Genomic DNA, 25332 nt, shown 5'->3' with positions numbered 1-25332 from the left:
AATGTTAAGGATACACATAGATGGAAGTAAAAAGACAGAAAAGACTCACAAACACCAAGCACCATGGAAATGGACGGGGGCTGCAGGAAGGGAGCGCCCACAGAGAGGAGCACGGCGGGCCCTGGGGTCCTCCAGCACTCAGAGCTTGGAAAGACGAGAATCCGAGGAAGCGGCCTGGGCAGGAGGCCGGTGGGGTGGAGAGAAAAGCAGCAGCTGTGGACTCAGGCAGGTGAAGGGAGCACTTCAGGGAGACGCGGACGGTTCCAGGACTGAGAAGTGACCACCGTGTTGGCACTGTGGCCGCAGGGGGGTCCCCCCAGCAAGGGGCTCAACCGAGAGGCAACGGCGGGGGGTGTGTGTCCAACAAGGGTAACACCTGGGAGCGCTCCCTCGTGCAAGGAGCAGGGAAAAGGCAGGCGAGTCCGACGGGATCTCTCCGCCAGCACCGAGGCTGGGAGCCGACGGAGCCTTCAGAGCGCAGGGCGCTTCCCATACACACGCCAGTGCGGGCGGAAGGCACATCAGACATCGAGACTCAGGGCACTTCTAGTGGCTTCTGAGGAAGTCACCTGACAGAATGAGGAAACAAACTCAAGCGAAGCAGTGGATCCAGGGCAGGAGGGCAGCAGGGGCCAGTCCTGGGGAGAAAACCCGCAGGGGGCCTCAGGCACAGCCACAGGCCAGTTTGGGGCATGAGGACGGAGGGCTCTGGGAAGGCACCTGTTGGGGGGAAATAAATGGGGACCTGAAAGAAAGCATCTGTGAATTAAAAAGCAACTGAGATGACAATAAGTAGGTAATCAGTGCCAGGAAAAAGAGAGGCGATCTGGAACTCCAGGAAAATCGAAGGGCTCGTTGGGAAAGCCCTGGGGGTGTGAGCTGGATGCCATGAAGGTAAGCAACCTGCAGAGGTCAGAAGAGACTATCTGCTCCATGGTCTGGGAAACCCCTAGTTTTCCAAACTCCATAAAAAACAGATCTCAAAGCAGAACCCCCCGCGCACAGGTCTGGCTGCCTTGGGGTGCGCACTCGAGCCCAGCCCGCGGGCAGGGAGGGTAACCCTGAAACCACCTGGCCCGGCTCAGCATTTCCACACTCACAGCTAGGCTGACCCCACGCTCTCCCCTTTGAGAGCCGACCGTCCGGCAAGCCCCCGAGGACGGCAGGAAAAAGAACAGGAGGTGAGAGCATAGCTGATAGGACGGTGGGGAGGGGAGAGAGGTGGGAAGGGTCGGGAGGCTTGTTCTGCACAGAAAAGAGGCTGCGGCTGCACAGAACAAGTGGCATCCTGAGACAATGATATCTGGGGATACAGGAACCAAAGGAAGACCTGGAAGGGTTGGCAGGTGTCCTCTGCGGGGTGGGGTGTGGGGGGGTCTCCCCGTTCCAGCCCTCAGGTGTGAGTCCCTGCAGAAGCATTCCCATCAGAAGACGCTAAGGGGTGGCCTGGGGGTAGCAAGGGAGCCAGGACACCGAGCTCTCACCTGGAGCCTCGATACCTGTGCCAGGTGTGGCCCGCAGCCCAGGACCCACGCGTGCTGGCGCTACACCCTCACAGCAGTGCCAGGGAGGAATGGAGAACAAGCCCCAGGAGGGTGACAAGTGACTTGACGGGGTAAGTGTATGTCTCGTGCATCCGGGAAAATATCTGGGCTTGTGTTACAGGAGGCTTTGGGATTTCTGTTCCTGACTGCATTTTAGAGCAATTAATTTTTACTGTGTTTTACTAAAGTATTGATTGGAAAATTAAAGGAAAAAAAAAAAAAAGACACAAAAATCCAGACTGATCACACTGAGCTTGAGAAGCACTTCTCGAAACCATCTGTGATTTGCTGCCACGGGTAAGTATCACCGGGATGAAAACAAAGACAAATCTCAGCAGGGTCCACAGAGCCAGACAGACCCCAGCAGCCTTTGGGGTGGCCTGCTCACCTCCTGGGCATCTGGCCAGAAGGGCTGGCGCGTCTCCCTGCAGGCCACTGGCCCACACGCTGTGGCAAGGAGGCTGTCCCCACCAGGGTGCACCCAGCTCTCCCTCTCCCCAGTTCACCAGGGACCCCCCCGCCCCAGGGCCACAGCACGCCCTGCCTTGCCTCCTCCGTCCACTGCGGGGTCCCCCGGGCACGAGATACTGCCCAGGGTTGCTGCAGGAGCCAGAGGCAAGCTCCATCCATCCCGTGTGGCCTGGGGTCCCAGCTGGCAACAGACCTGGGGGCTCTTATTTCGAAAATCTGTAAAAGCCAAGTCACAGAATAGAACTCCCAGGAACACTGGGCTGGCCAAGGCTGGGTGCTCCGGGGCTGCGGCTACCTTCCAAGGGACAGGAGCCGGAGGTGCCACGGCCGCCACGGAGCACAAGCCACTGGGGAGGCAGCGGGGGCTGCCCGGGGAGCCGCCATCCCCTGCCCAGCAACGGCCCATCCTGCAGAGGGGACAGCCTGGGGGTGGGCAGTGCAGGGCAGGCAGAAGGGCACCCGGTGGCAGAGGTGAAAACAATAAAACCCGTTAAAAGCGGGGCTACTTTTTCTTGGCCTCCCTAAATAATTCCTACCGACCGGGAGTCCCAGCAATACCTACGACAGCTGCACATGGCACCTTTTAAAGTTACGGGCCCATAATGAACTTTCTTAAACCCTTCCAAAAAACAAGAGGAGAGAACCCTTCCCAACACCCTACGAGGATTCCCCGGCTCAAGACATCCCTAGAGAAGCAAGGCCCGGGACAGCTGCAGCCTTTATGAACTTAGAGGCAAAATCCTCAACAAAACCAGCCAACAGCAGCCAGCAGCGCGCTCCGAGGATTACGCACTGCGCCCAAGTGAGGTTGATTCAGAGGCCCCCACGCCTCGGGGGCTGTCCGCGCTGGCCTGGCGTCCCGTCCCCCACGCCATCTGCCACTTCTGCTGGGCCAGGCTCGGGGACGGCGCCTGCCGGGGCGGCCCTGGTGGGGGCTGGCAGGGGCGTCCGGAGCTGCCCTCGCGCTGTGCACCTGCGCCGCCGGCTCTGGCATCCTAGCCACCCCCGTCCCCCGCCGAGGAACTCGGCCAATCGGCCCAGCCCAGGTGGGGCCCGTGGGAGCGAGCCATGACCCGTCCAGGGACGTGGACACGGGCGCGCCGAGGGGAACCCCCACGGGCAGACGGGGGCGCGCGTGGGGTGCGGTGACGCGTGGCCTCTGCTGGCCTGGGGGGCTACGTGCCCACCTGTGACCCAAACACCCACTCAGGTGTTGCCGTGCAGGTGCCCAGCAGCGGGATCAGCCTTTACGAGCAGGTGGCCGGCCATGAGCTGCGCCTCCTCCGACCAGGGGAGGGCCCAAAAGCTCCAGGGACGTTCTCCCGCCCAAGTTCCCCCGAGGTCCCCGCCCCCTGCCCCTCGCGCCCCCACAAGCGCCGGCGATTCCTCAGAATGAGGAAGGCATGGGTTGGTTGTTTCTCCTGAGAGCCCTGACCTGGGCAGACGCCAGCGCACTTGGGGGGCTGCAGGGGGAGGGTGCCAGCTCGCTGGGGTCCCGGGTGGCACCCTCCAACGCCTGGCCCGGCCCGCTCCCTCAGCAATCTTGCCTTGAGCCTCCTCCTACCTCAGGGAGCAATTTTATTTCATTAAAAACTGTCCAGCTAAGCCCACCCATCCTGCACTGCCCCAGTCAACCTCTCCAGGCAGGAGCCTGAGGCGCCCTCCAGCCGGGGCTGGGGGCTCCCGGCACACCGGGCAGCATGTCCCCCAGCCGGCCTGCTGGGCTGCGGCCCCTGCTGGCCCACCCTTGCCGCTGTTTCCCTGCTCGGCTGCAGGAGCGCAGCAGCAGCAGCTCCTGGTCCAAGGGGAAAGGGTCCCCGGAGCCAGCAGGAGGGGGCAGGGGCTGGGGGCAGGGGGCTCCAGCCCAGAGTGCAGCCCGTCGCAGCTGGGCCCACCCAGACGCGGCCTTGGAGATGGCCGGCCTGCTTTCCCCGGCCCCTCCCATCCTCCGGGACAGTCAGGCTTTATGCTCGGAGGCCATCTGCCTGGGACATGGGGGGCGGGGGCCTCCTAGCAGCCCCCTGGAATGGAGGCGGGGTGGGTGGGGCTCGATGAGCCCCCGGCAGGGCAGTGGGGACGACCTGCGCGCACAGGCCAGCTGAGGCCAGCCCTCCCCCACGTCCTCTGTCCCGAGGCCGGTCCACAGGGACCCTCAGCAGGATGGCTCTGCGCGTCCCCTCACCCCCCAGCCCCTGGTCTGCACGGGGAGGGCCAGACGGTGGCCCCCAGACCGCCCACCAGGCCCAGCCCCTCTGCCTTTCGTGGGACACACAGAGGCTGGGGGCGGCCAGGGGCCCCTGCTCGGGTCGCAGGCGCAAAGCACCCCTGGCTGGGAGACGGGCGCCCCTGCTCCGTGGCGCCTGTCCGCCTCGGCTTAGCTGAGTGGCAGGTGCAGCCCCAAAGACCCCCGGGCCCAGCTGCCAAGTCCTTGAAGACCCCGGGGAGCCAGGCAGGCAGGGGCCACACTGCGGGGCCCCGCAGGGAGCAGGCGGGCCCCACCCTCCCCTCCTGCCCCCTGGGGAGCAGAGGAAATGGGTGCGGCCGTGCCCGCAGCAGGCTCTCCCCACCGGGAAAGGCTCCTCCGGCGCCGCTGGGAAGCCAGGCCCCGCCCACCACGCAGCGCAGACCTCCCGCCCTCCGGCCTGGATGGGAACCAAAGACCGGGGTGTGGGGGTCTGGCTGTGAGCCCGCCACCCCGGCAGTCGGGCCCAGGAGGGGTCCCCAAGCCCGGGCAGGTGGCGGCACCTCTCCACCTACGGGGGGACTTGGCCCGAGGACCTGGCTCAGACGGCTGCGCTCCCACCCTAGACCCGGCGCGGCCTTCCTGGCGGCTGGTGACCTCCCCGGGCGGCTCCTAGGAGAGGGGACACAGGGCCAGCCCCACGGGTGGGGGCTCAGGGCCAATCCTAGGGGAGGGGACACAGGGCCAGCCCCACGGGTGAGGGCTCAGGACCAATCCTAGGGAAGGGGACACAGGGCGGCTCCTGGGGGAGGGGACACACGGCCAGTCCCACGGGTGGGGCATGGGGCTCCTCCTGGGGTGCCCGCCCCCCACACCTGCAGTCACACTCACCCATGAACTCACACACCAGGTGCACACTCATGCACACACATAAACTAACACTTCCACGCCCGGGGAAACGAGCAGGGCAGAGTGGTCAGTGTGCCCCCTCAGGCGGCTCTCTGGGGGTGGGAACGGCCATGGGAAGAGCCAAGGGGAGGCCAGAAACAGGGCACAGGCTCAGCCAGGGAGGGGCGGGGAGGGGAGGGGAGGAGAGGGAGGAGGGAGAGTGAGCGGACGGGAGGAGGGGGAGGAGGGGGAGTGAGGGGGGCCACTGTGGCTGCAGGTGGAGGCCAGGAGTGGGGGGCAGGGCTCAGGCCATCACTGGGGGTCCCTCCCGCCCACCCTGGGGGGCCAGGCCTGGGGACCGCAGGGAGCAGAGGCTTGACGGGCCCCTCACCCCTCACCCCGCCCGGGGGCTGCCCAGGGTGGGACCCCACAGGGTGGGCTTCCCAGCAGTCGGGAGTCCACGGGGGTGAGGCTGTGACGGGGTCTCTGCTGACCCCACCTCCAGAACGGGGGGAGGGCACCGAGATACCCCCGCTAGCCAGCTGGCCCTTGGCCCTGCCCCCCTCCAGCTGCCCCCTCCCAAACTGCTGCTGGGGTCCAGGAGCGGGGGGCTGCCAGCCGGGGCGGGGCGCCGGCTCCCTCCTCCCGCCCATTGGCTCTTAGCCCAGTCGGGCAGGTCTGGGGTCCCAGGGGAGGAGCCCGCTCAGCCCAGCAGTCCAGGCCCCCCCGGCCCCCCCAAAGGCTCCCAGCTGGCCTCCAAGCCCGGGCGGCCTGCGTAAGCCCTCCCCCTCCTCCTTCCTGCCAAACCACCGTGGTTGCCATGGCAACGGAGCAGCCTGGCGGGCAGCAAGCCCCCCCTTCCCTGCTCCCTTCTGAGCTAAATGCTGCCCCCGGCCCCCAGCCCTGGCCTCCGAGGCGGCACACGGCCCCGGGCCCCCTTCCCCACCGGGTTCCCCTCCCCCCAGCCGGAGCCCCCTCCTCCAGCCGCGCCCCCGCCACTCTGAGCAGGGCGCGCCAGTCTTGCCTCAGGGGCCGGCTTGAAGCCTGCCAGTACCTGCTCCAGCTGGGGGGCACCCCGACTGCGACCCCATCGCCATGCAGGGACGGGAACCCCCACAGATGCCCCCCCCCGTCCCCGGCAGACGCAGCCTCCAGAGGGGAGAGGGCGACTGGAGGAAGCCCCTGTCGCAGCCACGCTGGGCGCTGCCACCTTCCCCAGCACTGCACACATCTGGGCTCGAGTCTCCCACCACAGTCAGACGGGCAGAGCCCTCTGTGGCTCAGAGAGGTCACGGCACTTCCCCAAGGGTGCACAGCGAGGGAGCAGCAGATGTGGGCTGAGCCCCCAGTGCTTCTCCCGAAACCCGCTGCTCCCCCGCCGCGCAGGGCAGGCTGACACGAGCTCACTGCATAAACCCCCCGCCGGGCCGGTGAGTGTCCAATCACCCCAAAGTGTCCTGGGCTCCCACGGCCCGCTCCCTCCCCTGCAGGCAACCACGGACCTGCCATCCCTCCTGCAGTGCTCCACATTCTCTAGAAGCTTCTGTGCATGGGATTGGCCAGTAGGCAGACTTAATGCCGTGCACCTCACTTCAGAGGCAGGCGTGGCCTTTGTGGCTCCACGCAAGCAGACCAGAGTGGCAAGCGGGGCTCAGGGCGCGCAGGGCACAGCTCTGCCTGCTTGGGGCACCAGGCGTGGGCTAAGAACCTACAAACGCCCCAGCGCCTTGAAAGGAGACGAGGAGGCGCAGAGCAATTCCCCAGACAAGTACCCCTGACGGGTGCACCTGCTGGAGAAGGCCCCGTCCACCCCTCGGGCTCTGGGCCAGGAAACCTGGGCTTGTCCACGCCAAAGCGGCGCCCGGCCCGGAGGTTCAGCGCTGGGCAGGGGGGAAACAGGAACGGGGCTGGGGACGTGCAAGTTGGTTCGGTCAACCGACCACCAGCCCACGGCTCGGGAGGAAGGCAGGTCAGGGCTCGAGGAAGAGAAGGGGGCGACGGAAGGAGCTGTGGCGGCAGCCCTCGACACAGGGCCCCTAGGCCTGCAGCCCACCTCCCCTGGCAGGCCCGAGACCAGGGCCCACCCCTGGCCAGCCCGGCCCCAGCCACGGGCAGGATGTGGGGCCAGAGGGGTGGGAGGTGGGGGGTGGGCCCTGGACTCAGCCCATGCGAGGGGGGGGGGGCTTCTGGCGGCCGTCAGGGTCCCAGCCATGGCTCCAGGAGCCCCCTGCCCCCAGCCTGGCACACAGGAAGGGGTCCCTCGGGAAGGAGGTGCTGGGGTCCCGGACCCAGGCCGGCCTCAAGGCCCCTCCAGCCTGGGGCTGCTGTGCTAAGATCCCCTCCCCAGCTCCTGCGAGTGGACGCAGCCCAGACCCCGACTCCATCCTGCCCACGACGGTCCAGAAAGGCCACCGCCCAGCCCGGGACAGCAGCAGAGGGGCCCAGGCAGGGGTGGGGCGGCCCACCCGGGGGTGAGGGTGGGCCCCTAGGGGGCCATTCAGCCCTGGTCACAGGTCACAGCCCCAGAAGAGCCAAGGGGCCAGCTCCAGGAGGGGGCGGCTGGCTGGGCAAGAGGGTGCCTCACAGTGGACGGGAGGTGGTCAGCAGGAGGGCTGGGCCAGGCCCATGGGGCCCGGGAGATGGGCAGTGGTGAGGGGCCAAAGGGCATGGTGCCAGGGCCGGATGAGCTGCCGCACGGCCCTGGCAAGTTCCTCCACTCCTGGGGGGCAAGGGGGCAGGGCCTGAGCGCCCGTGGGAGTGGGGTGGCTCCCGGCCCTCCGTGTCCACCAGCGTGGCCAGGGAGGGGCCCAGGGCTCCCCCGCAGGGACAGGGATTCCCCCTTCCCTTCTCTGGCACCATCAGTCACGGGGTACCCGGGCCGCAGCCACGACACAGCCGGTTGCCATGGCGACCAGAGGCGGCAGCTCAGAGGAAGCAGCCGGGGTGTGATGCAGGCAGGAAGTGGGGGGGTAGACCCTCCCCTCCCCCTCCTGGGCTCTCCCCCCACCCCGCGGCCCCACCTTCTCCCTCCAGGGCCCCTCCCTCACATCCAGCCCCCAGGACCAGCTCCCCCAGACCAGGACTCCCCAAGCAGGAGCAGGAGGTGGGAGGGCAGAGATCGGAGGTGGGGTAGGGAAGGGGGAAGGGGCGCGCGGCCAGCAGCCAGGGACGAGATGGTAGGGCCCCGAGACCGCCAGCTGAGCCCCGTGGGCAGCTCCCAGGCTGGCCCTGCCCACCCTCCGTGGGTGCCGTGAAGCTCCCAGCTGCCTGCGACCAGCTCCGCAGCCTGGGGCGCGGGTGCCACACGACCCGATCCCGAGGGCGACGCCCAGGATTGGGTCGAACCTCAGCCCCTTTGCCTCCTCCGCCCCTGCCATCCCACCACCCCATGGGCCAGAAACACCTTCTCGGAGGGCTGCCCCCAGCGCCCGCCATGCCGGGTGACCCCACTGGAGTCCTCTCAACCGGCGTTCGTGGCTCAACACCCGACGAGCCGCCTCTGAGGAGCCCACACTGCCCCGCGCCCCAACCCCACGAGGCTGCGTTTGAAAAGCTGGCGTCCCTGCCTGACAACAGCACTCTCCTTCTCGTGTCATGTGGGTGGGGGGACCCGGGGTCCCAGGGGCTGAGGGAACACGAGGGCTTGGGAGCTGGGGAGTCTGGGGGTCCAGCGATGAGCTCCCCAGGGGAGGAGAAGGGGGTCTGCTGGAAGGAACACCATGCTTCGCAGGGGCAGGCAGGGCGAGGGCTGGGGCAGGCGGCCAGCCTGGGCCCAGGTGGGCAGGTGTTGGCAGGTGTGAGGCCGAGGGGGTATCCAGCAGAGGCCGGGGTGGGGGCTGTTGGCAGAACTGTGCTGGGGGCTGGACGCCATTGGGGGGTTGCAGGAGGGCCCCTCTGCAGCCAGGACCACTCTGGTGTGGCTGCCGTGGCGAGGAGGCTGCATGGCCCAGGCAGGGCGCGGGCGGGCACAGGGTGGGCCGGGGCAGGGACTGGGCGGGGGCGGCCCTGGGTCCAGCTGGGAGAGGGCGGGGGATTGCAGGAGCCGGGCTCGTTGCCAGGCCCCGCCCACAGAGGTGGGGCCCCCAGGTAGCTCCTCCGGCTGCACCTGCCGGCCCCGCCCAGCTCACCCTGTTGGCTCCAGGGAGGCGTTTCTGTGGTGACGCGCGCAGGGCACCTGCCCTGGCGGGGGAGTCTCCGCCCGCGTCACAGGCAGACACGCTCTTGGTCACGCACAGACTCCCACGCACAGGCAAGGACGCAGCGGCAGGGGCATCTGCACCCACAGACCCTGCAGCCTCGGTTCCGACACCTGCACCTGCAGACCCCGCAGCGCCTGCGCAGGTGGCTGGGGGTCCGAGGAATTAAAGCGCCAGCACAAAGCAGCATCATGGGGCCCCTCCCACCTGGACCCCCACACAGCCGGGACTGGAGGGACCCCTGCCCTCCCCTGGTGCTCCCCGCCCACGGCCCCAAGAACCCCCAGGGGTCACAACCCCCGTCTCCCCCAGACCCCAGTCAAGGGACAGGCTCTGTGCCCGCAGGTACCCACATGCCCCCTGCATGCCCCCTTTCCAGCCCGCTCTTCTCCCCAGGCCCCCCCAAGCTCCTGGCAGCTTGGGTCTGCGGCGGGCACAGCACCCAGAGGCTCTATCCGGGTTCTCAGGCTCCGGCTGCAGCCTAAAGCTGTGCCCCCAGCAGGCCAGACACCCCCGCCGCCCCGCCGGTCATTCAGAACACCAGGAGGATGTGCCCTAGTTGACTGCAGAGAAGAGGGTGGTGATGTGGAGGCCACCTGCGGGGCTCACCTGCGACGCTCACCTGTCGAGAAGAGGTGTGGTGGAAGAGGACAGATGGAAGCAGCTGAGGGCCCTGAGCTGGGACAGCGACCCTCCAGGGAGGCGGGGAAGGCTCCTCGGGAGGGAGGGGCCGTGGGGCGGGGAATCCACGGAGGTCAGCAAACAGATGGCCAGCCCGCCCTATGTCCGGAAGTAGCCGGCCTCACAAGGGCTCCTCTGCACCAGCCTGAACCCCAACGTCCAGAAACCAGGCTCGCGGGGAGGGGGGCAGGGGGCACCCTTGAGTCACACACTCACCCCCAACTCCTCCCAAGGAGACCCACCCTCCGGCGCCCAGGTCAGAGGTGCAGGGCAGGGGGCCAGAGTGGGCCACGTGCTCGAGCGGCACATGCCGGGGGCGCCCCAGGTCATCGGCTGTAAAGGGCAGGGGCCCCCGCCTCCCGCGCAGAGAAGGCCAGAGCGACGCGGGCACAGAGGACACCTGCCTGCGGCCCAGCACGTACCCTGCCCGGGCGCCTACCCGGATGCAGGAGAGGCGTACGCTGGACACAGGAGAGGCAGGGCCTGGGCCCTCATGGGGACTCCGGGAGCTGAGTCATCAGGGACAGGCTGTGGGCGCAGGGCCCCGGGAGGCGAAGCCGGACACGGCTCAGGCCCCGCGGCACCTGCTCCCCACGGCCGCACGCCGCTCCCCGGCTGAGGGGTCCACAGGAAGCCGCGTAGCTCACGGGGGGATCCACGCGGGCGCAGGGAGGCCAGCGAGCCTCGGTGGTCTCGGCCCCTCAGGAAGGAACAAAAGGACCGAGACCTGCGGCCTTGGCGCCCCCACCCCACCGTCCAAGAGGGCCAGGGCGTACCTCAGTGCACGGCAGTAGCGGAAGCCGCTTAGCGGGCAGTGGGCAGCTTGTGCAGGACAGAGGAAGGAGGAAGCTGTGGGCGCGCCCCTCCCTGAGCACCACGGGCGGGCTCCCCCGCGGCCTCCCTCTGCCCCTTGCCATCCTCCTGCACGCTGGCCGCTGGCCGGGCGGGGCTCCCTGTGACCTTCCCGCGTATTCTGTGTAACTGGGACACACGGGCACCTCCCGCCTCCGAGCACGGCCCGCCCTCCCCATCCTGCGTCCCGTCTGTGGGACGCCCAGCCAGGCACCCCTCGGGCATCCCCCGTCCCCCCAAGTCAACAGGCAAGAAGGGAGCACTGGGCAGCAGAGCTGCGGTGGCGGCGCCAAGGCCGCTGGAGGGAGGATGGACACGGGGAGGGAGGCAAAGCCGGCTCCGACGCCGCCACTGCCCACAGGACGCAGCAGGCAGGAGCACAGGCCACGCCACGGCTTGAAAGTGGATGCGGAGGGGGCGGAGTGACGACCCCACGGTTTGGGGACAGGGGCCGAGCGCGAGCGGCCCTGCCCGGCTACCTCCCGTGGGGTCTGCCCACCCGGGGCCCAGATGGGCACGAGGTCCTGGCACGAGCAAGGTCCTGGCGCGCGCGCAGGCCCCACGCGTCGATCCCGAGACTGCCCGACCGCAGGGGTCGGTTCACCGAGTCCCCGCTGGACAGCAGGGCCCACGCGGGCACCTACCCCCCGCCGCCCTGGACCAGGGCTGCGGCAGGGGTCACTCCATGCATGCGCAGCTTCTCTTTGAGCAGAAGCTTCCGGGCTGGCCCCGCAGGCCGGTCCTCTTCAGGACACTGCGTTCCCAGATTCCTGCCTTCCCTGCATGACAGCGGCGCACGTCCAAAGAACTGGCTGGGGACAGCCCAGGCCGCAGGCCCGGCCCTCATCCGCCTGCCCGGGGATGGCAGGGAGAGCGGGGGGCACCTGCGCACACAGCCTGAGCCCTCCATGCAGCCGGCACGGCTGCCCATCCCGGGGGAGGCCGCTCGGCAGCCAGACACGCTGACGCCGGCCAGCGGCCCCCCTGGAGCAGGACTCACCCGCGGTGAACTCCCAGGCCCCCAGGAAGCCCCAGGCTGCTGCCAGGGCCATACCTCAAGGTCCAGCTGGACAGGTCACTCGGTCCCCAGGGGCCAGCGAGGGTCAGAACAGAGAGGAGACGACTGGCCTCAGGAGGGGAGGCACGGCCCCGCCAGGTGCCGGGACGACTGCTCAGATGGGCACCGCGCCCTCGTCTCCCGGGAGCTCCCGTGGCGGGTGGGGACAGGTGCGCAGGGCTGCAGGGGGCAGTTCGGGTGTGCCCTGGCCCAGCACGGCCAGGCGGCCACCAGCACAACAGCCCGCAGCTTGCTGGGTCTGCGAGGCCTGCGGTTCTGCCCTAGTGCCGCCTCCTGCCCTCCTGGGGCGGGGAGAACTTGCCCAGCCCCCCGGCCTCTTGGTCAAGGCACTGGAGACAAGCACCCGGACTGCCCACTGAGCTGGCTTTCTGTGAACGAGATATCCATCCGTTCTCGAGCAAGGCGCGCAGGTCAGCAAGGGCCAGCGGGAGGGGTGGGAGGTCAGGCCGCCCGCCCACTGCCGCCCATCCTGGCGGAAGCCCCCCCCCACAGGCCTGTCCCGTGCCCAAGGGGACCAGCAGCAGTTGCCCCCCAGAGGAGCAAAGCAGGTGGCGCCCTACGCAGCCCTCTCGGGGCAGGTGAGCAGCTGCCCAAGTCCACGAGTTCCTGGCCCCGCCCCCCAGTGCTCTGTGCGCCAAAGCAGGCGAGCACATTTCCAAATAAAACGGGGATCGGGGAGTTCAGAATCAGCCCGGGACATGTCAGGGGCCCGAACATGCAAAACGGGAGCAGGCCGCTGGTGTGCAGGTGTGAGCGGGAGGGACTCCCAGGAAGGGGGGCTCAGGCCCCGCTGCAGCCGTGACTCCGGCCACCCGCGGGGAGCTAGACGCTGAGGGGGCTGCGCGTGGGAGCGTCGCCCATGAAGCAGCGCCGGGCACTGCGGGGAGGACGCTCGTGGGTTCAGGTTTAAAAGTACATTCCCCTCGCCCAGATGTTCCACCTCTGGAATTGCTGTGGGAATACTGAGTGGGGAGCAGGGGCTAGAGGAGGGAGCGACCTGTTTAGGGGAGAACCCAGGAAACCCACGGGCTGGCTGCTGGGGCCACGGAGCAGACCTGTTACGGGGGGCCGGGGGAGCAGGTGGGGCGGGGCCTGGAGATCCAGCCCAGGATGATGGGCGGGTCTCAGGGCTGAGGAGAGCAGTCCAGGTGAGGGTGGTGGGTGGGGCGGGGCAGTGGGAGGGGCCAAGGCGGTGGGTGGGGCCGGGGTGGTGGGCGGGGCTGAGTGGTGGGTGGGGTGGGCAGTGGGAGGGACCAAGGCAGTGGGTGGGGCTGAGTGTGGTGGGCGGGGCTCCCAGGCGCACACGCTTCCCAGAGCCTGCTGCAGGGATCAGCAACGAGGCTGGGGGTGACAGGGACAGGCCCGTCCCAGCCTAAGCCTGGGCCATCAGGCCCCCTGGGATGGCACCTCCCTGCCCTGCCAAGCTCCAGCGTGTCCCCCAGCACATAGGCCCACCACGTCCACCTCTGCTGTGTCCGCGTAGATGCAGTCCACTCTCCACGGCCTTCTGCCTACGCCTTATCCAGGACGCTTGATGGCCAGCTGCAAACCCTGTGAGATCAGGGTTCGGCGTGGGAAGTGCCTTCACCTCTTCAGAGAGGAGGCAGCACCTAAGCCGCTCGCTTTTCTGCCGAGTCCAGCAGGTTCCCAGCCTTCTCGTCCAACAGCCAGGCCTTGCCCAAGGCCCCCCTCCCAAACGCCACCCTGTTCCCAATTTCCTGCCTTGGCCTCTGCTGGGAGACACCTCACCCCCAAGACCCTGGGCGGACTGTCTGGTGGACGGGCCGGGGTCTGGGTGGCTTTCCCCACCCTGGCTTCCTGGGCCCCCAGGCTCAGGGGGAGGGGCGCTGCAGGCACCGACTCCGAACCTCACGGGACACACCCTGACCGGAAGGACACCAAAGCCTCATGGGCCAGCAGGAGCCGCGGGAGCCGGCAGAAGAGGGGCCGGCCCGTCCAGGGAGCTGCGGGGCGCAGCGGGAGGCTGGCACCAGCACCCCTCGCCCGCCACATCTCTGCCCACGTTCTGACCTCACACCCACGGCTGGCGGCTGTGCAGAGCCCGGCTCCCACCTGTCTCTCCTCAGCCCAGGGCCATCCGCTGACCGCCCTGCCTTCTGCGGTCGGCCACGTTTCGTCCACCCTCGGACCCTGGAAGACCCAGCAGGCAGCACCCACGGCTGGAGACGCAGGACGAGCTGGCAGGCACAACTGGCCGGCCAGCCCTGCTGGGCGCCTCCCCGCCCTCCCGCTGGGGACCTCACGGGCGTCCCGAGGGTGTGGGGCCAGGTGGCCAGGGCCCCAGGCCCCGCACACGGGACAGTGAGAGCCTGGATGGGGGGGCGGTTCCGCAGAGAGGCAGGCCACCGTTTCCTCTGCCCACGGGTGGGGAAGGGGCCGGGGTCTTCCCTTAGAGCAGCCCAGCCAGGGCGGGGAAGACTTGGCCGCCGCACCCCAGAGAAATGCCACCCCTCGGCGCACAGCAGCGCAGAATGGAAGTAAGTCGCGGCACGTCGCCCCACGCAGGGCGCGGCCGCGCGCCGCCTCCCCCGCCTCCCGGGGCGCCCGGGCTTCAGCACGGCCTGCTGGACAGCTCCGCGGCCGGGAGGCGGGGCCCCGGGCGCCCGCGCTCGCTGAGGGCCTCCGCCGGTCAGGACGCGGTTGGGGACCCCCCACCCCACTCGGCCCATCCATCCTGGGAGGGGGCAGCACTGGGCGAGGTGCAGCGGGAGGGGTGCAGCCCACACTGGGAGGAAGGCCCCACCTCGTGCTGCCAGCCCCTCCCAGCCCCAGCGGTGGGTCTTGGTTTCCCCTCCTGCCCCTTCCCAGAGCGGCAGAAGGGTCTGGAGGGGGCGACCAGCTGCAGGGCCCGCCCCGTGGCCTGCTGACCGGGCCCTGACCCCACCCCCCAGCTGGGCTCTGTGCAGCCTCAGCCCCCCACCCCCAACGATGAGGCTAAAGCAGGCTCACCGCGCAGAGGTGGCACCTGGATGTGCGGCCAGGCAGTGCCCATTCGGCCATCGGGCCCAGTAGCCCAGGCAGACCCTGCACCTGGCTCGGAGCTGGTGGGTAGGGCACCGAGAAGGTGGCAAGAAGACCCAGTGCCTGCCACCATGCCCGGGGCAAGGGACCCCCGGAAGGAGGCTGCATCCTACCGCCTTTCGTCCAGACCAGTGGCTCTCGGAGCCTGCAGCGGCACAGCAAGCAGCCCTGGGGGCGCCGAGGCTAAGGACTCCTGGAGCAGGCCAGGGGCAGGTGGCCGGAGTGGAGACAGGGCTGCGAGAGCCCCCACGCCGACCTGGCGCCCAGTGCTCCCAGCTCAGGGAAATGTGCTTCCAACACAAAAGTCCAGTGTCCAACAGGACAGCTGCTGGGCCTTAGAAACTGCTGGTTCTTCCAGGGCCCTGGTGGCACCGCGCTTTTCAGCTTCTACGTCTCTTACCTTACAGCAACACACGCCACGATACTACAGTTAACGGCATACAGGATTTGCTTCCAAACAACCAAGGGGACAGAGGAGACAGACATGGCATCATGTGGCCTTGGGTGGCAGCGCTGGTCCTCGTACACTGTGCTCTACCTCCACCGACATCTGGAAATCCCCATCGTCCAATGGGACGAGAACTGCTGTGCATTTGCCACGACAGCCGATTCCAGAGAAGTCGGAGGAGCAGGTGATGTGCCGAAGCCCGGGCAGTGCTGGCCCGTCCCGTGCACGCCCACGCCCCGTGGGCCCCAAGGCACTGCCCTGCGGGTGGAGCAGGAACCCCCCCCCCCAGCAGGGAAAGGGAAAGTGGGGGGAAGGCGGGAGGGAGACCCCCAGCCCAGGCCGAGTCGTTGGCCGCCCTGGGCACTCGCCCCTGCCTTCCTGGAGGGTGGGAGGGGGGCGAGGTGAGAGTCCGGCAACTCGGTCTCAGGTTTGCATGACACCCCCACCCCGACAGCCGCAGGGGGTGGGTACTGCTTGGAGACACGCGCAGTGGTCAAGGCACAGGAGAGTTCCGTGGGGGTCTGCAAGGAGAATGCAGTCCCCACGTGGGCATCAGAGGCGCCGAGTCCGACCCAGCCGCGGGGCAGCCGCTGGGGCCTGTGTCCGCCCCCACCTGCTCCCACCACCCCTGCGGCGCAGCCCGGCTTTGCATGGCCCATCTCTGCTCGCTCCCAGGGAACGGGCGGGCGCGTCCCCTCCCCGCGCTGCGCGGCCTTGCGGACCCCGCTCTCGGCACACGTACCCAGAGGCCTCCTCGGACAAGGGGACTGAGGTGCAGCGACGGGCTGCGGGGTCTAACCCTGAAACGGGGCGCTTTGCTGACAGACGCACCACAGGCAGCCCCGCCTTGGGGGCTCCACACTGGGTCACGGGTGGCCTGACCCCAGGGACCCGTCACAGAGAGGACCCATAAGCACCCCAGACCCCTCAACCAAACCATCGCTGCAGGGACCACCCTGAGAGGCCCCATGTCCCCCCCAGGGCCCCCGCTCCCCCGGCTGAGCCCTGGGCTGAGGGCCCGCAGCAAGAGCGGGGACGGGGGCTCCAGTCACCACCTCCCAACGCCACGCAGAGGCCGGAGCCTGGCACCACCTGGGGAGGGGGCTTCGTCATGGCATCTGCAGAGCCAGGCACCCCCAGTGCCCACCGCCCACCCGCTGCCCTCCAGGCCCCTCCAACTTGGGGCCGGTGTCAGTACCAAGGGGCCGCCCAAATCACGGCCCTGGAGAGGAAGCGCCGGCTCTGGGGGTGTGCTCCTGGCCTCCCCCCGCCCAAGGCAGCGGCCAGCCGGGGACTGACCCCAAGCCAGACAAGGCCCCAAGGGGCGGCGCTGGGCCTCCCCTGCACTGGCCAGGGTGGCGCCTCACAGCGGGGGCAGGATGACCCCAGGCACTGCCTCACCCAGCCCTGCCCCGAGCTGGACCGGAGCCGCCCGCGAAGCCGCATTCCTGGCACACGGCCACCCGCTGCGCCCACACCCGACCCCGGCACCCAGAGTGCAGAGGCCACGGCCTGACGCACGGCTGGCCTGTGGCTGCGTCACTCGGCCGGTCACTGAGCGGCCTCCAGGGCCCTCAGGCCCAGGGTGGGCAGCTGGGATAGGCCCCCACACAGGCCCAAGAGCCCCTGCCCCAGGCGCCACCCCGGGGTCGTGGGCCTGAGGCTGCCACGAGGGGCCAGGGACCCAGGCCCTCGGTCATGCCGGTCCCCCTCCCCCTATCCCCACCCGCCCAGAACCACCAGGCTCCGGAATCTCCCACCCTCCTCCGCCAGGCCGGTGGACAGGGCTGGCAGGGGCAGTGGAGGCAGCAGGTCCTGCAGGAGGGTGTTCCTGTCCCCGTGCACCCACCCGGGGCTGACGGGACCCCGCGGGTCCCCAGGGAGTGTCCCAGGTCAGCAAGCCCCTGCCACAGGCTCCGCGCACATCAAAGCACGTGGCCTCGCGCCCCACCAGCCCAGCCGTGGCTTGGGGGAGGCCCTGAGGTGGCTGCGGGCCAGTCCCCAGATGATGGTCACCGCCGCTGCTGGCAGAGGGGCAGGGAGAGCCAGGAAGCCGGAGGCCGGTCCTCTCCAGGAGCGCCCGTTCCCCAGGCGCTGCTTTTGGGGCGGCCCCCGCCTCGCAGCTGCTGGGGCCGCAGAACACTGGCCCCTTAGAGGCACGGCGAGGCAGCCACAGCGGCCAGGCCCGCACAATCGCCGCTTTGTGCCCCTGGCCCCTGCCGCGGCCCTGCCCCCATCTTGTCCCAAGCCAGAGGCGGCCAGCCCGGGCAGCGGGCGTGTGGCCTGGGCAGCCGGCGGGGCACCTGCGGGCGCGCAGCCGTCCAGGCCAGGACGCGGGGCTGCGAGTGGGGACTGAGGACCTCCCACCCTGGGGGCCAGTCTGCCGGCCGAGAGCCAGCCTCAGAAAGCCGTGGAAGGTTCCGCCCAGGAGCCACCGGGAGACGCGCCTTGCCCCATACTCCAGGGTCCAGGTGGCAGGTGGCCTTTTCGGCGGCCACCCGGGCCCTCACGCCCCGCTGGCCCCAACAGGCCCGGCCGCCGCCCTCCTGCCCACACTCAGAGGGGCCCCAGATGTTGTTCCCAGCTCTCGGAGCCCCCAGGCGCTCCACAAACCCCACCCTACAGAGGGAGGGCTCAGGCTCAGGGTCCAGCGCCCAAGTGGCCACAGACGAGGAGAGCTGCCCCGTAGAGCCCCAAGGTGGCCAGGGGGCCCATGGGTCCTGGGGTGTGGCCCGACAGGGCAGATCAACTCGGGGAATGCCGGGGCGGTGGGAGCCAGCCCTGCCCGGCCTCGCCCACTCACCCCACTCGCCGTCCGGCAACTGGCCCCAGAAGGAGCACCGGGGGCCAGGCATCAGCCCCCAGGAGCCCCCGGGTCTGACTGTGCACCTTCCAGCTGAATCCCCCTCCCCTCCAGCGTGGTGAACCGGGGCGGGGGGAGCTGGCCAGCGTGGTGGGCAGCAGGCGGGCGTGGCAGAGCTGGCACCATGCCCAGCATGTAGGGGACAGCCTTGGGGGGCTCTCGGGGCCCAGGGCCCTCCAGGCACAACCTGTGGGGCACTGGCCTCACAGGGTCGGCCATCTCCTCTGCCACTCTGGGCACTGGCTGCCCGGTCCCCCCGGGCCCTCGAGGAGGCCAGCCCTGCCTCCGTGGAGGCCCTTAGGGGCCCGGTGGGCTCTGGACCAGGAGCCGCGGACACTCCCACGCGCCACGCTGGCTGGCTCGGGCCGCCCAGCATCCTGCCTCAGAGCTGCCCCGCTGGCCGGCCCAGGAAGGCTCTGTCCTGTGCCAGCACAGGGCGGGGCGGGGCAGGGACCGCACCCAGGCAGACCGAGCACAAGGGCAGTGCTGCCATTGGGCACGGGGGTCACTCAAAAACCAACCCAGGGCCGAAGACCAGAAGAAATGACCAAAGGAAGATGCACACACGCCGCAGTGGTCAACCCCCGCCTGCACCCCGCAAGGCGCACACGCGGGCCCCGCTTCCAAGATCGGCTGCCCAAGGGCAGGCCCAGGCCAGCGCCGGCAGCCTGCGGCCAGGCCCTGCGGCCACCGTGGAGAGCCAGCCCTCGAGGCGCGAGTCCACCACGCCCCATCCCCCGGCAGCCACCCTCAGGCAGGGGAGGGGCCTGGCGTCCCTCGGGGCCCACAGCCCCCACTCCCGGACACAGGGACCCAGGGGCCGAACAGCAGTGGTCACTCAGCACTCCTGGGGCGCTGGGTGAGGATCGGGGGGGATGGGTCCCCCCAGAGCCCGGGGGCCACAGCACGTGCCAGCCGAGGTGCTATACCCACAGCGAGAACCCAGTGCAGCGTCCACACACTAAGTCGGGAGCAGCCAGGCGGCTGCACGGAGCATCCCGCTCCCAGATGGTTCTAGAGACCACTGTCCACCTGGGCAGATGGCCCGGCAAAGACCAAACACGAGGGACCGTCCGGCTCTCCCTGGCATGGCCTGCCCGAGGCTGGGGGCACTGGCCACTGGACACCGCAGAGGCCACAGCCCCTCGGAGCAGCACCTTCTCAGGGGCACCTGGCCCTGCCCAGAGAACCCTCCAGCCTCTGCGCTTCGCCCAGGCCAGTCCTGCTCCTTGGCACGCCCTTCCCGCTGGATCGGATCTCCTGCCTCTGCGGGCACCGCACCACTGCCAGAGCAAACCTCTGACGCGCAGGCCGCGCACCCCAGCCCTCGAGTCAAGCTGCGGCCCAGCGACCGCCAGCTCCTGGGTGGAGAGCTTGCGCCACCGGGGAAGGGTCAGCGCTGCACCCCAAGGCCTGGCCCAAGGACCAAAGTCGCGGGTGGGCAGGGGTGCCCCAGGGGGCTTTCCAACGACACCCCAGAGCCCTGAGCACTGGTGGGGGCCGCACCATAGTTTGGGGTGGGGGACGGACAGGCCACAGGACCCCCACCATGCCCCGGCCCCTCTGGGGTCTGCGTACGACTTTATCCGGGGATAGGGTCCTGCCACCTCGCATTTCTAAAAACGACAACAGCGGGCAAACGGGCTTCCGCTCCCCCCCAAGCAGCTGCCACCCTCGAGCAGCCCCCCGAGTTCTGAGCAGGGCTGTGACCCTGTTTGCAAAGAGGGGTTCAGACAGACCACCCACAGGGCTGGACGCCCAGAGGGAGGGGATCGGGACAACTGCGGGGGTCCTGGCAAGGGGGTGTGACCCTCCGTCCTGCGACGGGGCCACAGGAGCCACAGGCGCCAGCCGGCCACACACGTGCCCCGCTCCACCTGGCCGCCCCCCGTTTACACTGGCCCCCCACGGCTGGGCCTCAACCCCGCAGCCCCCGGCAGCCCCCGCGCCCAGCGCCCGGCCCCCCGCCACCTCCCGAGGGGCCCGCGCTCGCCTTTCTAGACCAGCCTCGCCCCCCAGTCGCTCCCCCCGCCGTTCTGCCTCCCCCACCCGTCGGCTCCACCTGGGCTGTTTCTGGCACCTCAGGCTGCCAAGGCCCCCAGGGCCCACCAGACCCCCTCCAGTCGCCCACCTCACCCCTCTCACGGCCCTCCCCTGTAGCCTGTCGCCCCGGCGCCCCGGGATTGCTCGTGAGGCCCTGCCGGCGCCCACCCCCCCTCCCTGCCTGGGACCCTGGCCAGGTGAGCGGGGGCAGCCCCTTCCCATCTCCACCCCCTGCTCGGCTGTCCCCTCGCTGGAGAGCGCGCCCGCTGCGTGCCCGGCCTCCCGCGGGGCGCAGGGCTTGCTGCGGGGCAGGGCCCGCAGGGTGAGGCGGCTCCGGGGCCCGCTGCCCGCCCCCTGCTCCCGCAGGAGCCCCTGGCCCACGGGGGCCGGATGGGCTCCAGAGTGGAGACTGCTGGGCGCGGGGTGCTCGGTGCCACTCCCCAACGGGGCCCCTGCGACAGCGCCTCCTGCACCTCGTAGCGCCCCCACGTCCTGCACACACACCCCGGGTGACCCCGCCCCGGCAGGCGCCCTCAACGGCCCCTGGCTCAGCCTCTCCGCGGCCGGCCCAGCCCAGGGAAGGGCTCAGTGAGCCTCCCCCGAATCGGGGAAATGCGGTCAAAGAGCCTGGGCAACCGGACGCCCGGCCCCTGTGGGGACACAGGGCCCCAGGACCCCTGGCCGCCTGGCACATCCCCGTCCCTCCAGCGGCCCCAGGACCCCTGGCCGCCTGGCACATCCCCGTCCCTCCAACGGCGTCCTTGGCGGCCACAAGCCATCGTCCCCGCCGGCCAGGCGACTTCCAGCTACGCTCGTCGCCCACGCAGAAGCCACACTTGGGGCAGCCGACGCGCCGCTGTGCAGAACGAGACGCCCGAGCAGGACGGGGTCCTGAGTGGCTGCGGCCGCCGCTGCCCCGGTGGGGAGGCCAGACCCACCCAGGACGCAGCCGAGTTCCGGGGCTCCCAAAGCAAGACCCGGAACCAAAGGCCACCGGGAAGACGCAACAGCAAGTGCCAGCTCGACCGTGCCTGTCGCGGGGGGCTCCCCTGGGGCTCTAAGAAGGGCGGAGGAGGCTGCGCGGCCGCCCCACCCCTGGCAGCCCACCCCCACCAACCTGGGGGGTGTGCTTTGCGCCACAACTCCCCAAATGCAGCGAAGCTGAGCACATCGGCGAGCCCCCCCAGGCCACCCGTACCGCCCCGCCCACGCCCCGTCACGAGGCGCAGCTACCACGGGCAGAGGAGAAGCGGAGAACGTGAAGACGCAGGGGAGCCCACCGCTGGCCGCGGAGGAAGCCGGCTGGCGCCAAGGTCTGAGCAGGCGCCCCCGCCACGCCCGGGGCATCCTGCTCTGTCCGGGCAGCCCCAGCAGGACTGGGGCGTCGGGGGATGGGCCGCAGAGGGAGTCCGGCTGCACGTTCTCCCACGGAGGTCTCCGGCAGGCCGCTTATCTCCCAGATAAAGTGAAAAGTGTATCTTGGGAGCAGAAGGGCAGGCTTGGAAAAGTGCTACTTGCTTGGCATTTGGTGCAGAAAACAAAGCAGCCAGCGAGGGCCAGGCCCACGCACGCCGCCAAACTCCAGGTGACCCTCAGGCGGCGGAGCAGAGCCTGGAGGCGGGCCAACGGGACAGGCCGCTGCCCGGCCTTCCCAGGACACAGGCACTGTGAGAATCGCCCAAAGGAGCCCACGAGGGACCTCGCCCAAGTGCAGCACCGAATTTACTGGGGGAGGGGAGCCTGAGCCCTGGGAGGAGCGGGTGCCGGCGCGGTGTTCCCGAAGTGTCACCGTGCAGCACGTTGTTGCCACACACGGCGTCCTCTTGCATTCGGCGCTGTTAATCATGGTGGGAACGTCCTGCAATGAGTGGCGTCCCAGTGGCAGCCAGGAGGTGTGGAGGCCAGGCCGACGCACAGCGCAGCACACAGCTCACCTGTCGGCGCTGACGCGGGGGTTTCCCATGATGACGCTTCATTGGTAAGATAATTTGATCGCCGCCCCGTGCTGCCCTAAGTCCTACCCCACCGTGGATTTCACAAATTACAGTTGCCCTGTCCAGGAAACACGCGTGTCCTGAACTCCACTGAACCCCAGCTGTCTACCTCTTCCCCAAGCCCCCACTCCCTCGACACCGCCCTGTGGCTGGGGTCCCCCCAGGACCCTGCAGTCAGCTTCGGGGGCTGCTCGGGCACAGGGCTCTCTACCCGGGCACAGCCCCCTGGGGCTCCCAGACCAGGCACCCCGAGCCCAGGCACCCGGCGAGCACTCTGCCTGAGTCACATCACGGTCCTCCCCCTCCCCCTCGAGCCCAGGCCTGGTCCACTTTCCCGAAGGCCACCTCTGCCTCCGGCGCTGGCCCCTGCCGCCCTGGGGGCCTGGGGGAGGGCCAGGGCTTGTGCTCGCACCTCTTCCTGAGCCCCCAGGCTGCGCGAGCCCCGCAGGGCCCCTGCCGGCCCCCCAGGTCTAAGGCACTTCCCCGGGTAGGAAAGGAGAAGCATCGTTGCTGCTGGGCTGCCTGGAGCTGCCAGGAGAGACGCGGGCCTGGGAGCAGAAAGAAAATGGCTGAGGCCCAGCCTCCGACAAAGGCAACTCTGTGAACGCGCCTGGCTGACCAGAGGAGGGGGCTGGCCGGGCCGCGGGGGAAAAGTTGGCCAAATGCAAGGGCGGTCGCGGCCACTGCCGGCCTTGCCGCGGCCTCTGCAGGGACCTCAGCCCATCACAGAGAGACAGCCGGGGAGCTGCCGCAGGCCCAGCCCTGCACCGCTGGCCCCGGGGTCCACGGTGCGGGCAGCCAGGAGCAGAGTCACAGCCGGCGCCTGCGGAGGCCGAGGAGGCCAAGGCGCTGTCCAGCCCCCGCCGGGACGCAGCGCGATCTCACCCCCGCCTGGGAGGGAGGTCCCAGGCCGGCGAGGGCGAACGCGCTGGGCCGCGGGCTCCTCCGAACACGCGCGGCGGCGACGGGGGCCCTGCCGGCCGCCCCTGCCCACAGGCCGCTCACTGCCCGGCGGGGGGCCCGTGGCCGGGGCGCAGCTGCTTGGGAGCACGCCCATTAGCGCGGGCGCGCAGACGGCAGATGGGCGCCCGCCGGGCCCCGCCGCCGCACAATGGCCCGGGCCGGGCGCCCGATGCGGCCTCCGGACCGCGCACCTGGCCGGTCCCCGCGCCTGTCCGCGCCCGGCGCGTGTCCTTGGGCCGCGCCCGGCACCCGCAGCTGCGCGGCCTGCGGGTCGTGCGCCCGGGTCGGGCCGGGCCGGGCCGCCCATTGTTCGCGGCCGCCGCCACCGCCACCGCCGGCGGGCCGGGGCGCAGGCCCGGGTCTCGGCGGCGCCCCCCGCCCGGCGCGCCGTCCCCCCGCGGGCCTCCTCCGCGACGGCCGCCCCCGCGCCCGCGCCCCACGCACCTGTCTGCCCCTTGCCCAGCGTCTTCTCCAGCCGGTAGGGCCCCACATACTGCGCGTGCTGCGCCCCGCCGCCGTCCTTCGCCGTCGATGTCATCGCTGCCGGGCCCGGCGCCGGCGAGGTGGGCGCCCCGACCGGCCGGCGGGCGGGCGGGCAGGGAGGGGCCGGCGGGCGGCCGTCCGTCCGTCCGCGCGCCGTGCGCGGCCCTCCTGGCGCCGGGTCCGCGGCGCCCCCGGCGGGCCGCTCGCTCGCTCCGCGCCCCCGCGCGCCCCGCGCCCCCCGCGCCCCGCTCCGGAGGCGGCCGGACGCGCCGGGCCAGCCGGACGCCGCGCGCTCCTCGACCCACAGGGCGGGCGGGGGCACCAGGCTGCCGCCGCCGCCGCCCGCGCCCCCCGCGCCCCCAGCGCACGCCCGTCCGCGGCCGCGCACCGAGCCGGGCCGGGCCGAGCCGAGCCGAGCCGAGCCGAGCCCGAGCGAGCGCAGCCGGTGCCGCGGCGTCGGCGGAAGCGCCGGGCCCCGCGGCGAGTGGCACCCGCGCCGGCCAATCAGCGGCGCCGCCCCGCCCCCGGCCCCGCCCCCGCTGCGGGAGGCGCTCGGTGCGGGAGGCGCTCGGTGCGGGCGGCCGCGGGAGCCGCGCGGGGCCGGGGCCGGGCCGGGCAGCGCACCCCGGGAAGCGGGCGGGCGCGGGGCTCCGGGGCTCCCGCGCCTCGGCCCGGGCCGCGGAGGGCTGTGCGGGGCCGCCGCCCTGCGGGCCGCGTTCCCGGGCTCCCGACCGAACTTCCCGGGGCTCCCGGGGGGTGGCGGCGGCCGGCACTGCGGAGAGAGGCGCGCGGGCGGCACGCGGCTGCGGGTGTCCGGGACTCGTGACCTTGCGCTTCGCGGCTGGGCCCCGCGGCGCTGCCCACGTCGGCTCTCGCGGGCGCAAGTGGGGCAGCGTTTTCCCGGGTATGAAATGGGGACAGCAGCACAGCGAGGTCACGGGATTCGCCCAAGGTCGCACAGCGGCGGCCTGAGCTGGGGTGCGGTAGCCCTCGAGGCTGCGGAGAAGCCCGGGGCTGTCCAAAGAAGGCGGGGAGCCCGCAGAGGCAGCGGGACCCGGGGACCCCTCTGAGTCCCGCAGAAAAGCAGTGGGGGGAGAGGGGAGAGAAGGGATGGGGAGCGGGGAGCCCCGGGGTGAGGGGGTGCAGACGCGGCGTCGGGACACGGCAGGGGGGCTTGCGGGGTGGGTGCAGGTCTAGGCTCACGCTTCCGCGCCCCTCATCTGCCCCACCCTCCCGGCCCGGCCCCCTGCCTTCCTGGTGGACCCGCCCCCTGCTCCTGCCCACCTCTGGGGCTGCAGTGAACTCAGGAAATGCCCAGGTCCCTCGAGCACGCGGGCTGTTGCCTGCCTTTGTCCCGCTCCCCGAGCCAGGGACGAGGGAGAGCCTAGGAGAGTCCAAGCAAGGTCAAAGCGAGGTGGAAGGAGGCGTCCCACCCGGTTTCAGGACTTACTCAAAGCGGTATAATCCAGAGCGTGGCACTGCCGCGGAGGCACGCGGATCAAAAATAAGACGAGTCCAGAAGGAAATCCCTACGTTTATGGCGGTCAGCGTCTACCAAAAGCCGCCCGCAACGGTGCTGGACGTCCAGGGGTCAGGAAACGCTC

The 25332-nt window shown here is 70.2% G+C and overlaps 1 protein-coding gene across 10 annotated transcripts in view; it reads right to left on the bottom strand.

The window, feature by feature from the left end:
- Positions 1 to 23817, bottom strand: part of BRSK2 (BR serine/threonine kinase 2) — a 59948-nt gene extending 36131 nt beyond the window's left edge. For 9 of the 10 annotated variants that reach the window (XR_009187454.2, XR_009187456.2, XR_009187455.1 and 6 more), the window contains exon 1: positions 23690 to 23802. Coding sequence is in view for 6 of the 10 variants with exons in the window: in XM_058304922.2 (XP_058160905.1) it covers positions 23690 to 23783 (94 nt within the window). In the remaining 4 variants the exon portion in view is untranslated. Of the gene's footprint in view, positions 1 to 23689 lie in introns of all 10 variants that reach the window. The other variant, XR_009187457.2, reaches the window with a different exon arrangement.
- Positions 23818 to 25332: the final 1515 nt, after the last annotated feature.

The sequence above is a fragment of the Dasypus novemcinctus genome, chromosome 10 (genome assembly GCF_030445035.2).
Source record: "Dasypus novemcinctus isolate mDasNov1 chromosome 10, mDasNov1.1.hap2, whole genome shotgun sequence".
Taxonomy (NCBI): Eukaryota; Metazoa; Chordata; class Mammalia; order Cingulata; family Dasypodidae; genus Dasypus; species Dasypus novemcinctus.
The sequence above is the reverse complement of the archived record's forward strand: the minus strand, read 5'-3'. Positions and strand labels throughout refer to the sequence as shown.